This window comes from Rattus norvegicus, chromosome 15 (assembly GCF_036323735.1).
Source record: "Rattus norvegicus strain BN/NHsdMcwi chromosome 15, GRCr8, whole genome shotgun sequence".
In the NCBI taxonomy this organism is placed as follows: domain Eukaryota; kingdom Metazoa; phylum Chordata; class Mammalia; order Rodentia; family Muridae; genus Rattus; species Rattus norvegicus.
In genome coordinates, this window is record NC_086033.1 from 35,894,235 (window position 1) to 35,908,205 (window position 13,971).

A 13,971-nucleotide genomic window follows, 5' to 3' on the forward strand; every position below is an offset into this window, starting at 1 on the left:
GGTAAGGAAAAAAACCTATACATATAGTAGTTAAGGGCCCAAAATACACAAGCCATACGTATACTAAACTGTACCACATAAGCTACCTGCATAATCCTGCTTGTATAGCACATCAAGATTTGTTACTTGACTCTAATCTACACCAGAGAGCAGTCTATAAAATAAGAATGCCCACGTAATTAAAGATGAAGAAAGGGTAGAATTACTCAGGCTTTAAAGAGATGTGACAGGGGCTGGAGAGCTGGCTCAGTGGTTAAGAGCACTTGCTGTTCTTATAAAGGATTTAGGTTTGGTTCCCAGCACCCACAAAATGGCTCACAAACCACCTATAACTCCAGTCCATTTCTGATTTTGAGTACCGCACGCGCGCGCGCGCGCGCGCGCGCGCGCGTGTGTGTGTGTGTGTGTGTGTGTGTGTGTGTGTGTGTGTGTATGCATACAAGCATATATAGTCATACATAGGAGCTGGGAAGATAGGTCAGCAGTCAAGAGCACTGACTGCTCCTCTAGAGAACATGGGTTCGGTTTTCAGCACACACCATCTATAACTCCAGTTGGATCCCATCACAGACGGCTGTGAGCCATCATCACTCTTCCTAACTGCTAAACCATCTCCTCAACCTTCCCCACCTTTCCATTAATTAATTAATTGATTAATTAATTAATTTTTATCTTATGTACACTGGTATTCTGACTGACTCCATGTCTGTCTGTGAGGGTGTTGGCTCCCCTGAAACAGGAGCTACAGAAAGTTGTGAGATGCCAGGTGGGTGCTGGGAATTGAACCCAGGTCCTTTGAAAGAACAGCGAGTGCTCTTAACCACTGAGTCATCTCTTCAGCCCCTGTGGTAGATATTGCTTTTCTTTTTTCTTCTTCCAGTTTCTAGAGACAGTTTCATATTGCAGACTAGTCTAGCTTTGTTGTGCAGCATTCCTTCGCCTTAGCTTTCCAAACGCTGAAATCAGAGGCGTGCTATACCACTCCTAACTTGAAATAACAATATGAAACAAAAACACCTGAGCTACATACCCAGCCCTGAATCTTTTTAAAAGTATTTACAAATAAACACTAGTTCCTTTATTATTCAAATATAAGCATGAAGATTTCTCTCAACTTTTCTTTACAGGAATATATTATCAAAATTTATTTGAAATTATTTTGCCAGTACAGATCAAAACAACCATCTAATGTAGCAAAAATGTGTTATTTGCATAAAGAATCAATGTATTGTCTTATAAGAATGTTTAAACATTAAAGAAAATTCACGGGGGCTGGGGATTTAGCTCAGTGGTAGAGCGCTTACCTAGGAAGCGCAAGGCCCTGGGTTCGGTCCCCAGCTCCGAAAAAAAGAACCAAAAAAAAAAAAAAAAAAAAAAAAGAAAATTCACTTTACCTCACTCCTGCCTGAAATTTGATCTTTTTCAAACAAAAGATTTATTGTTTTTTCTTCTAAAATATTTTCGACGCATATATGGATGTAACATTTGGCCTATTGATGGTTTAATTTTTTCCTCTTCCTTTCTGGGGCTATGCAGCCACATCTTACGATACTCAGCCCATGCTAAACTTCCTCTAACATATTAAAAGAAATAAGCTATACTACCAAGCACTTAAGAACAAGGAAATATAAGTTTTCACGGTCAAAAGTCAACTTTAATTTATAATCAAATTCTTCAAAGTTCAACAAGAACAGTATCATGTATTCTTTAGTATTAGAGACTTAAGTAAAAGCTACGAATTTTAATAAGTATGAAAGCAAGCTACAATCATGTGCACACATTTTCTCCAAAACAGAACTTGCCCATAAATATCACCATTAAAAAGAAGGGTTGTCTGGAAGGACAGATCATACACAGAGGCTGAATGCAGCCGCCTCTATCTTAGCGGTACCACCCCAGTACTTACTTAGGCCTTTGCAGGACATAGGTGAGGAGGAATGTTCTCAGTGACTCGATGCTGCCTTTTTCCAAGAGAACCCACTCTCGGACAACCGCTTCCATTATGGCTGTGGCAGCTTGGAAAAGGACATAGTCCACTTTACTGGTTTCTGGGGAGAAAATTAAAAACCCTTTAAGCAGTAGTTCATGTTACTGTGTGTACTTTGCATTTATGAATTTTAAGACAGAACTTTTCAGACAAGGAATAAGATGGTTACCTGGTCTGGTTTTAATCCAGTGACCTTGCTCTAGCACCACAAAGAGGTTAGTTCCTCTCAGAAGACACCTCAGGCAGGTGGCAGCTAATCACCGATCACAATTTTCACAAAATTTCCTCACCTCTCTTCAACTGTTACTTCCAAAGCATGAAGAACTAAAAAATAACACAGCTTTAAAAAGTAAAAATAAAAATATGAAGCAATCAGAAAGTGGACTAAGAGATTCTCACCCTGTGCAAAACCGGAATTTTTTATTGGAAAAATTATCTTATTAAACCGGTCTTTGAACATTACTATTTGTGATGAGCCATGCTGCTAAAATCTTGTGGCTTTTAAATAAGTAAGCCTTCAGCAGGATGGCCCACCTTAATAGCAAGCTCAGAGATAAACAACCACATCCAAGTTCTTTGTTTCAAAAATGGTCAAATATAGTGAGCCACGTGCACACAAGGTGAGAAGTTCGTGTTAATTTTCTGATTGCAGTACTGATCAAACTGAGTAAAACCCCAAGGCTACACTTAGAGAGACCCCGGCTACCTGGCAAGGTATAGTATCTGATCTAAAACCTGAATCAGGAAAAAGAGAAAAGTAACATGCTGAAGAAATATTTTATATTAATTTTCTATTTTTTCTGTTAGTGTATACTGTTATAGTTGTTGAACAGCACTATCAAAAGGGAGAAACAGTCAAAATGAAGTCAAGAAATTCTCTGAAGGTCTAAGAAATAACCATGTGAAATCACTCTTAATAAAATCTGATTAGACTCTAGATTCTATGCCTAGAACACTGGATATGAGTATCTGAAAGCCATGAGAAAGTAAGCTTAGTCCTACAATGGTGCCTTTGAGAGCTAAGACGAGCAGGAAATAGAGATGAACACTGGTTCCTAGCTCAAGCTCATGTCATTAAAAATGTTACCAATGTTCTTAACTCATTACCTGTGAAGATATGGTGTACCTGCATAAGAGCATGTCATTGTAGACAGGAGGTCTGAAAACTGCAAATGTAGAAAGAACCAATCTGGGCCTTCTGTTCCTAAGATTTGATTGATCCTTGCTACATTAACATGAACTGATTAAGATAATGACTGGAAGTCACAAAAACTTAAAAACTTTACAATATAATAAGTGATTAATTTTAAAAATGAATGGCTTCTGAAAATGTGACCTTATTATAAAAAATTTTTAATTTTCCAGAAGTGAGGATAGAGTGGTAGGAAGTTTTGTCAGAGTCAAACAATTTTAGCTAGAAATAGGTTATATCTATCTCCCTTAAGAAGAAATATGGCTGTCTGTTACCGGTGAGTTATATAATCTCACCACAGATTTCTATTTGAGAGGATGTTGTTAGTCTTCACTTCCATCTACAACGAGATTCTTAACTACAGATTTTAAGAAGGCAAAAATATGAAGGCCTCACAGAAGCTTACAAACAGCAAAGATCATCTTATACAACTGCTCCATCTCATAGCTGAAGAAACTGCTACCCAACAGAGAGGAAACGTGCTGTCACTTTCCCAAATAACACTAATCCTTGCTAAACACACACTCAAATAGGCAAGACCAAGAAGGTACCTTCTGTCAGCTGAGTACTGAAACACACTTATTTTAAATTAAGTGTGCTTCTATCTTAGACTTTTTTCTGTCTTGCACAAGAATGACACGTCAAAGCTTTCAAGAGACACTTCTTAACTTTTCAACACCTACCTCTACATGGCAGGAAATGAGGATCTCTAACTTACTATAAGAAGCTGTCTCTAAGGATGGAGAAATCCTGGAAAAGAAAGCCAAATTCCAAATTGAAAAGTAGGACTTTTCCTAACTCAGTATTACATTTTCTGATAACACTATCATTAGCCTTCAAAGAGTGCATTTACACACAGCATGTGTGTAAAAGAAGCTAGAAAGCACTCTGCCCGCTGGCCAGTACTCACCAGCAGAGCATCTGCACACATGCAGGCCTCAGTCCACCTGCCAAGAAGACGACTCACATGAACACACAACTCAGCTACAATTTCTCACACTTCTCCAGGAAGAGCTGCTGGTGGCTACCACAGCTCTATGATAAACTACTTAAGGCTACTTTGAAGACTGTCTTCTTTGCTACCACAGGAACTTCAATAATTAAAGAACTATAAGTCATTTTTATTCTGAAATAAAAATTATATTTTGTCTGAAACATGATAGCACCCTTTAAAAAAACTGAAGTAAAATTAATAATAAAGGGAAACTGATTTTTAAAAGGTGTTCTAAAAATAAAGCAAGCCTACTACAGATGGTCAGCCACTGCAGTCTAACCTTAAAGGTTTCTGTTCAAGCCACAGGACTGTGAGCTGAGAAATGCCAGCTATTCCCCATACAATGACACCTCCATATACAGACTAACAGTAAAGTCTAGCTGAAGGGAACATTGACAGCATTACCAATGACAATTTCCAGATACAAAGAAGTCAAGTTTACTAGCCTAACTGAATATGCTGGCTTGTTTCATTTTGTGCTGGCTGCCTAAAATGAGTGAGTTGAGTCCATCTCCCTGAGAAGGCAAAGGAGCACTACACAGGCCACTTCAGAAGTGGTAATAAGGGGCTGGGGATTTAGCTCAGTGGTAGAGCGCTTACCTAGGAAGTGCAAGGCCCTGGGTTCGGTCCCCAGCTCGGGAAAAAAAAAAAAAAAGCAGAAGTGGTAATAAGCCAACACCCCTCATTTCTTGGTTATTTCTATAGCAAGAATTAAACTCAGGCATGTTTGTCTTTTAAAACAAAAACATTTAACCCTAAAAAAACTAGTAACTTCCTAAATGCTAAAGATTTCTTAGGTGAAGTAGTCTAAAAGTGCTCATGACAAAAAAACACAAGCATGCAATATGTACACACATTTGTGCATTCACAGAGACAGTCAGACAACCCATACACAAGCAAAGAGAGCAAAAACTAAGAGGGAAATAAAAATAAGAAAAAGAAAAGAGGTGAAATGAAAAACACATAAAACTGAAGTCAGAAGAGGTTTTAAGAGGACAGAAAAGGGAAGCACCAAAGAGAAAACTCGCCCTTTATCAGAAAATAATATTCCCCAGACATTCTACAAAATGACATATAATCCCTAAATAAGAATGTGAAAATTCTGAGTTGTGATTGACTGCCACTTGTATGAGAAGTCTTCTTAGAGGAATTTGCCCTTCTGTGCTGGTGGCGACTGAATAAGGGGTTAAAAAGATATTTGGTCAAGTTTAGATGCAAACATTAACATAACCCGGAGCTCCGCAGCACAGGCATGACAGTGCATGTTGCCGCGGTACGGCGCCATCCTTCAAGCAGTTAACAGCGGACTTTGAAAGCACAACCAGAATTAAGCACAACTGGAAACAGCGACACTGCTCTTTACAGTGTCCAGACAAGCTCTGCCCTTATAAAAGCTACTGTACATCATAAATGCACACACCGAGAAATGAGAGTGCTATAAGCAAATAAACGCTAATAAGATGCTTATAACATAGTCGACAATCAGAGCTGCATTCAACAGAAAGTCAGATGAAATGCTGGGGGAGCCCTAGGTGAGGCAGGTGAGTTATCTCCCATTAAACTCTAACTCCAAATATTTTAGGTTAATAGTTTAACACAACAGTCTCTCAAATATGTTGATTTGAAATAATTTCAGGGTAAAAATGAGATGTTACTCCTTTTAAAGTCTTTAGGCTGATGTTTTAGTTCTTCCTTTTATTTAATATTAATTAAATATGCTGTCTGAGCAAAAAAACAAATGTCTTAGTAACAGGAACAAATGGATTCAAGTATAAAGTCCAATTGAAAGTCCATTAAAATGGTTTCATTTTGCATTAAAAAGGCAGTTGTTACAACTACTGCTTTAAAGGTAAGCTCTTCTGACTGAGACAGCTACCTTCCTACTGCTGCCAGCTCCTGCCAGCCAAAACAGTCACATATTTTAGATGATCATCTTAAAAATAATTAAAAAAGGGGTTGGGGATTTAGCTCAGTGGTAGCTCAAGGCCCTGGGTTCGGTCCCCAGCTCCGAAAAAAAGAAAAAAGAAAAAAAAATAATTAAAAAATCTAGTAAATGAAGTAATGTGGTTATATTTACTTTATTGTCCACAAAATGCTTTTTTATACATGACAACATAGGCATCTCCAAGACCTTAAGACAGCCCATGCCCATGAAGGCAACTGGTATCATTATTTCCATTGCAAGGATGGCAGAGGCTCAGGAGGCTGGCCTCTTCGGTTGACAATGTGCAGAAGCACCACTGGCAGCCAAATCTCATAGTTCAACAAAACTCTTTCCACTACAGCCTGAGGCCACTCACTCAGTAAGCCTGACATGTAAAACATCTTAGAAGAATGATCAACATTACAGCTTATTTCTACATAGAGACCAGAGTACTGGGAAGTACAGATAAACCCCACTGAAACCCTAAGAATAAATGGTTGGATGTTTTAGTTCCTATCAAGTAATCAATTCTATAGTCATAAACAGACTCAAAAAATTTAAAAACCTTAAGTATGAGCAATAAAGATACCTCCAACTAGACAAAAAGGCCAACAGTAATCGGATTATAAAATAAAAACAATGCTAATGTTGGTGGCACACATCCCTTTAATCCCAGCACTCTGGAGGCTGCAAGACAGCCAGGGCTATACAGAAAAAAAAAACTCCCTTGAAAAACAAAAACAAACAAAATGAAATCTGCCCTTTTATTACTATTAAAAAGTATAGACTAGGCAAATGGCAACATTATATACAACTCTCAGAAATGCCACCTTGGACAAGACAACTATCATGCCCGTAACTGTTTTGTAAGACATACAAACTCCTAAGTACCAATCACTCCTTTATTTACCTATATTGATAACCTTCCCAAAAGTGACTAAGTTGGCTAAGGAGGCTGAGTATAAACCAGTTTTTAAAAAGAAAAAATGGAAAGAAACTAAAAGAGAGAAATATAGATCTTCCCCTAAACAACCTTAATTTTCAAACATGCATTAGGGAATTCCTATAATGATATGCCATTTGAAAACAGAAAAAAAAAATTTAAAAAATTAGAACCTTTTCCCTAAACTTCCTTTCTAGTTTCACAAAATACTTTAAATATACCAATTGCAATAGGAAAATACTAAGTGAGAATGACTAACTGCACAAGCCTGCTTGTATTAAAAGGGATTTATAAAAACTAACATTCAAGATAGAAAAAACAGCTCTGATTATGTGAAAATACTTTTAAAGTGAAAACTTACCCAAAATATGCCTGCAAACAGCAAAGGGTGACTTGGATTTCCTAAACGACAGGAATATGTGCTCTGCATGCTGGCGCTGTTCATTACTGACCATGGAAGGTGGTGCCTTTAGAGAGGAAACAAAGCCAACACTGAGAAAGCCTGTACAACAACAATCCGTCCCCTGAACCCCCACTGCAGACAAAAACTTTTCACTTTGGGGAAAGGGAAGAAGGGTAAAACGTTTGCTTAAGTTTTTAAGGAACTACAGTACAGAACTTCAAGATAAATATATAAAATACAGCTTCAGGAAAAAAACGAAGAAACAAGCTTTGCCTCAGAACTGTTTAAAGCTGCTCCAATTCAGAAAAGGAGATGCTTAGATAGACCATTTTTTTTAAATAGCAGGTAACCTCAACATCCTTTGCTTCAAATCTACTGCTCAGACTAACAACAAATTTCAGACGCCAAAACTCTTCAGTGCTCAGAAACTGAATCCAAAAATCTCTAAATGTTAAAAGTTTGGAATTCATGGAACATTATATAATTTCTCTGAATAATAAATTCAATCAAAATTTTAAATTCCCCTTTGATGCAATAACTTGTCTTCCAAAGCTATTTCTTTACTGAAAAAGATTTAGTTAAAATATATTCCTGTTACAAGGTTTATTTCTCTACTAAAAGACTTAGCTAAAATGTATTCTCATTACATGGCTTAATTATCTTTTGATATAAGACCTGAGGGAGGAGATTGGGAAAGGTAACAGTGTATTATTCCAACCAATATAATAAAAGACAACCATGCCAGATGTGGTAGCGCTTGCCTTGAAAGGAGGATCTAAATTTGAGGCCAACCTAGGGCAATTATTAACATAATGAGACATTATCTCAAAAGAGAGACAGAGAGACAGAGAGACAGAGACAGAGAGAGAGAGAGAGAAAGAAAGGGAGGGAGGGAAGGAAGGAATAGGAATAAACGAGTGTAATTTTAACTATATCGAAGAATCTTAAAGATGAAACACATTTTTCAACCAAGCAGACGAACATACTATGTAGTGTCAGCCTCTCAGATACGGACACTCTGCTTTTGAATCTCTGTAGCTAGTTAAAGGCAGGGCACATTACTCCTAAGGTTAGAGCACCCTCTACAGCTCTCCAGAGAAAAACAAAACTTTGTATTACAGAACCGACTTAAATTCTTTAATACTTCAAATTAGGTTTTAGGAACAAAATACTGGGAGTAACCACCTAAACTAGAAGTTTTTGTCCTTTCATCTGTAAACTCTTTATTCTTACCAAGAGAACATAATTAGTTGTGTTTTTCAAGGTTTCCATATGTAACACTGCAGATTAGTAAACACCACCCACTCAGACAGCTGTATGCAGAAATCAACACTGGGTCACCTGGGCAGTCTGAATCACTTCACTTCTCATCATCCTTATGCGTGTTACTCTATAAATAAACTCTGCTACTCACACATACTTTGTAAAAAGTAAAGGTATGAGTACATTAAAGTATAGCATATAACAAGCACCTAAATAGATATTATCCACATGAACTCACTAGGTCAACATATTTGGCAGGATAGAATTTACTTTAGATTCCTAAATCCAAAACTGTAAATTCTCTCTTGAAAGAAAGCTGTTGTTCTGTGCACTGGTGCTTGCCAGATTGAGGCAGAAAGATAGCTTGAACGCAAGAGTTCAAAAGAAGTCTGGGTAATAAAGTACATGCAGTCTCAACAACTGTAAAGTACTTTAAAGTGACTTGGCAATGATTTTCAAAAGGCAAGTTATCCCAGTCAGAAAATCCCAAAAAAGCTAGAGATGGCTCCATGGGTAAGAGCACTTGCTATGCAAGCTTAAAGACCTGAGTTCAAATCACCAGCATCCATGTGAAAATTGGGCTTGACTATGCATACCTGTAATTTCAGTATGGGAACGAGGGCTAAGGAGCAGATCCCGGAAGCTTCCCATCGGCCAGCCTAGCTGAATCAGTGAGCTTCAGGGTCAGTACCTCAAGGTAGTAAGGGAGAGAGCAATAAAAACATACAGAAGAAGGAGAGAGAGAAGGAGACCGGGAAACAGAACAAGTTAGGACTGAAAAAGTGTGTGTGTGTGTGTGTGTGTGTGTGTGTGTGTGTGTGTGTGTTTGTACCTGTGCACTTGGATTAAATTCAAAGTGTGCACATATGATAAGTGTGCACATGATAAACGCACAAATTTTCTCCTCAAAGTTCCGCAAGTAGTCCTGACCTGGTATACCCCACCCAAAAGCTCTTTCCTTTGGAAATCCCAACTCATCTCTACCATCTTCAGCCCTTCATGGCCCTTCCCTCACTGAGTACAATCCCCTTCTCTATGTATGTACCAACAACCAAACTCCATAAACGCTGCTCCCTTTGTTCCTCTGCCTTGTTAGGTTTCTGGCACCAGGGACTTTGTTCTACTCACCTCTAAGTCTCTAGAACCTAACACATACAGAGCAGAGCAGTGCTCAATGAAACAGGGGCCTAGCATTGAAAGATGCTTAGCATCACAAACATTGTTACAAGAAAGGGACAGAAAAAGAAAGCAGCTATAATCGCCCTCATCCTGACAACTCTGAGGAAGATGCAATGGTCCATCTCCCACCACCACCTACCCCCACCGCCATATTCCCAAGCTTCTTCATCTTCCTGCAGTTCTTCACCTACCTACAAATGAACTGTAATCTAGAAAAGGACAAAATTCCAGAAATGAGCAACTCATAAACTCTGAACCATGTGCTAGTCTGAATAATAGTGTGATGAGTTCTGGTGCCACACCCTTTCATCCAGCCAGAGATGTAAAATCACCTCTGCATCACTCATGCACTACCCACTCATTTGTCTCCTAGCAGTCACCTTGGTAATCAGACCAAATGTCGCAGTATGCCAGTGTTTATGTTCAAGCAAAATTTATTTTCCTGAACAATAGCCCAAAACACAAAAGTAATGTTATGATGGTAGCAATTTTAAGACAGCACACTATCATAACTTCTCTGTCTCACTATAATTATTATTGATTTCTGGATCTTATTTATAAAGTACACTTCATCGTAGATAGGAATATGTGAGGAAAAACTATACAGGAAGAACTAATAGTAACTACAGATTTTAGAGGTTCACTGACTGTCCTAGAATGTACCTCTTGCATGTTGCCTCTGTGTTTCATAAGGAAACTAAGCTACAGAGAATGTCATTAAATATGCTCAGGGACATACTAGAATAGAAGTCTGAACTAGAAATCAAATTCAGGCAGTATGACCGAAGGATTCTCACTGAACTAAGTTCTTAGATAGCTCAAAGTAGAAGAGCGGACCTCCTTAAGTCTTCTTCAAGGACCCAATTCAGACACGGAGATGTTCTAAATGGTCTGCAAAGCTCAGTAAAGAATGGTAACAAGAGACTTTTTAGCAACTATTTATTTTCTCTCATTGACAACAACAGTAAAAGCTCACACTGCACATTTGGGATAAGAGGTCTAAGACGTGGAAGCAATGGGAGACGGCAGCAGAGGTCAGTGAAGGCAAGAGACCAACCTCAGGGTCTTCAGGAAAGTAAGGTCCAGGAAGGGAGGAAACTGAGTATGTTCCTACAAATACAGGCTTATCAGAAGACCCAGAGCTCACAAAACCCAACACAAAAATACCGACATTCTTTCCCCAAATTCAACATCCCACCAGCACAGACAAGCAGTTATTAGTTTACAAAATCTGGTAAAAACCTACAGCAACTCAAAGCCAAAAGAATCCTAAACTGGAATTCTAGAGATTACTTACTAATGCAGGGGTTAAATGATAAATGACATGCATATTGTTTTAGTGTGCTCAATATACATGGCGGGTTCAAGTCAAAGATGTATTTGACATGGAATATTCTTAGCACCATGCCAGAGCAAGAAATGCACTTTCATGATTTTATAAGACAAGGCAGGAATCAATCACAGAGTTCATAAGCCCTCCATCCACCAATTCATTCTAATCGCTGCTACTACCATGCTGCTAAGTCTTCCTTCAGAACACCAACCAATTCCAAACCCCATTCTACAGACCTTCTGCTCTTTGCCTAGGAAGCAATGAATGTGTTCTAAACTGTAAGTAATAGTCATAACACTACAATCATTATAAAACTGTCAGGCAGAATGCCAAATTCTTTTCCTATATTAACTCATTAATTCCAGAAACATCCTTATAGGAATTATCTTCCTTCTTTTAAATGGAAAAACTAAGATTTAGAAATTGCTAAATCCCCATGATTGCCAAATCAGTAAGAATCACAACCAGAATTTGACCTCAAATACACAGTACATTAAAGCTTATCCCAGGGCTGGGTAGCAGTAGTACACGCCTTTAATCCCAGCACTAGGGAGGCAGAGGCAGGCCAATCTCTGAATTTGAGGCCAGCCTGGTCTACAGAGTGAGGTCCAATACAGCCGAGGCTACACAGAAAAACCCTATCTCACAAAAACAAGACAAAACAAAACAAACAAACCTTATCCCAGGGATAAATACTGAGTTCTGCCTCTCAGATGTCTAGTAGAATATGCTAAGATTCTTAGCTTTTTATATATACCATTATGTACAGGTCATTAAAAAGGCAGAACACGGCTGGGGATTTAGCTCAGTGGTAGAGCGCTTACCTAGGAAGCGCAAGGCCCTGGGTTCGGTCCCCAGCTCCGAAAAAAAGAACCAAAAAAAAAAAAAAAAAAAAAAAAAAGGCAGAACACTAAAACTCCTACTGAATACTCAGGTGCTATTTGTAGACAAAAGAAACACTATGAAAGTAAAAGAAGACATGGTTTGAAGTTATACCATTAATACATAATTAACACTTTTGTATATTTTTAATAGATGGATTCATGTTCTAATTACAAAATGACAGTTGTGCCACCCAAACAAAACACACAAATATTAGTAGCCTTTGCTTAATCAGTGAAGAGTTCAATTAGAATTTATTTAATTTTCAGTTTTCCCTTTATATTTTCTTGAAACTTTGGCTCTTACAACTGCTCCTATTTAAATTTAAAACTACTCCTATAAAATGATATTTTGATACTTTACATTTATTCTATTATTCCAGCACCCAGAAATCAGATGACACTCTGAGTTCCAGGCCAGCCTGGTCTACATAGGGGGACCCTGTCTCACAGCACTAGGAGGCAGAGGCAGGAAGATTTCTATGTGTTCGAGGCCAGTCTGATACTGAGCTCTTCTCTCAAAAAGCAACATAACCATAAAACCCAAATAATTAAATAACTAATTGAATGAATGAATGAATGAATGGGCATGTTTAATGGTGCTCTACAAGAAGGTCTACAGATTTGAGGCACTGTCTTTTTCTGCTAACAAGTCAGAGTCATAACTAACAAGTCAGAGTCATACATTTTCCAAAGTTGTCCTACCAACTGTTTTCCTCTCAGACAGACTTTCTCCCAGAAATTATCTTGTTCTTACTTTCAAAGTTAAAAACTTAAAAATAAAGAAAAACTGAGTCCATACCAAGAGCCAAGCTTGACAACACATGAGCCCATGTTAAAAGCCTCCCAGGATGTTGAGCTTTCCACTCAGACTCCCTTCATCTTCTACCACCTTCTCCAATCTGTTACAAAATACTCCTCACATCTTTGTCTTAACTCAGTCCTCCTCTTTCCCACACAGCCTTATTTATGTATTTCTGAATCTCTCCTCTTCCCTGATTGTCTTAATTTTTTCCTGATTGCAGACAATTCTACACTAGCTCATAGCCCCTTTATACAGCCTTAAATATCACTGGATGACAAGAATGGGATATCCAATCAGAGAAGCCTGGCTTCCAATCCCATCTCTGCAGCATATTCATAGGGAGATCTCAAGAATCGATAACTTATTTGCATTTCAGATTCCCACTGGTAAAGATTAGTCAGTAACATAAGACCTACATTTAAAAGTAACCATACAGGTCTCTCAAAATTAAACAATATAATCCCGTTAAAAAATCTCAGCAAGGGCACTTCCGGTATTTAGCGGGCGGAGTCCCATACAGACCTTAAGAGAACACAAATGCCAGCCCAGGTTACTGTATCCTGCAAAACTCTCAATTAACATAGATGGAGAAACCAAGATATTCCATGACAAAACCAAATTTACACAATATCTTTCTACAAATCCAGCACTACAAAGGATAATAAATGGTAAAGCCCAACATAAGGAGGCAAGCTATACCCTAGAAGAAGCAAGAAACTAATCGTCTTGGCAACAAAACAAAGAGAAGAAAAGCACACAAATATGAATATAACAGGAAGCAATAATCACTATTCCTTAATATCTCTCAACATCAATGGCCTAAACTCCCCAATAAAAAGACATAGATTAACAAACTGGATACGCAATGAGGAACCTGCATTCTGCTGCCTACAGGAAACACACCTCAGAGACAAAGACAGACACTACCTCAGAGTGAAAGGCTGGAAAACAACTTTCCAAGCAAATGGTCGGAAGAAGCAAGCTGGAGTAGCCATTCTAATATCAAATAAACTCATTTTTCAACTAAAAGTCATCAAAAAAGATATGGAAGAACACTTCATATTCAT

The 13,971-nt window shown here is 38.2% G+C and overlaps 1 protein-coding gene across 2 annotated transcripts in view; it reads right to left on the reverse strand.

Annotated features, from left to right (window-relative positions):
• Xpo4 (exportin 4) overlaps positions 1-13,971 on the reverse strand; it is a 90,696-nt gene that overhangs the window by 61,668 nt on the left and 15,057 nt on the right. Inside the window, exons 2-4 of one of the 2 annotated variants that reach the window (XM_039093140.2) lie at positions 7,402-7,507; positions 2,157-2,311; positions 1,907-2,048 (exon numbers count right to left, since the gene is read on the reverse strand). In XM_039093140.2, the coding sequence (XP_038949068.1) occupies positions 1,907-2,001 (95 nt within the window). In that variant the 5' untranslated portion in view covers positions 2,002-2,048; positions 2,157-2,311; positions 7,402-7,507. The remainder of the gene's footprint in view (positions 1-1,906; positions 2,049-2,156; positions 2,312-7,401; positions 7,508-13,971) is intronic. The other variant, NM_001395629.1, reaches the window with a different exon arrangement.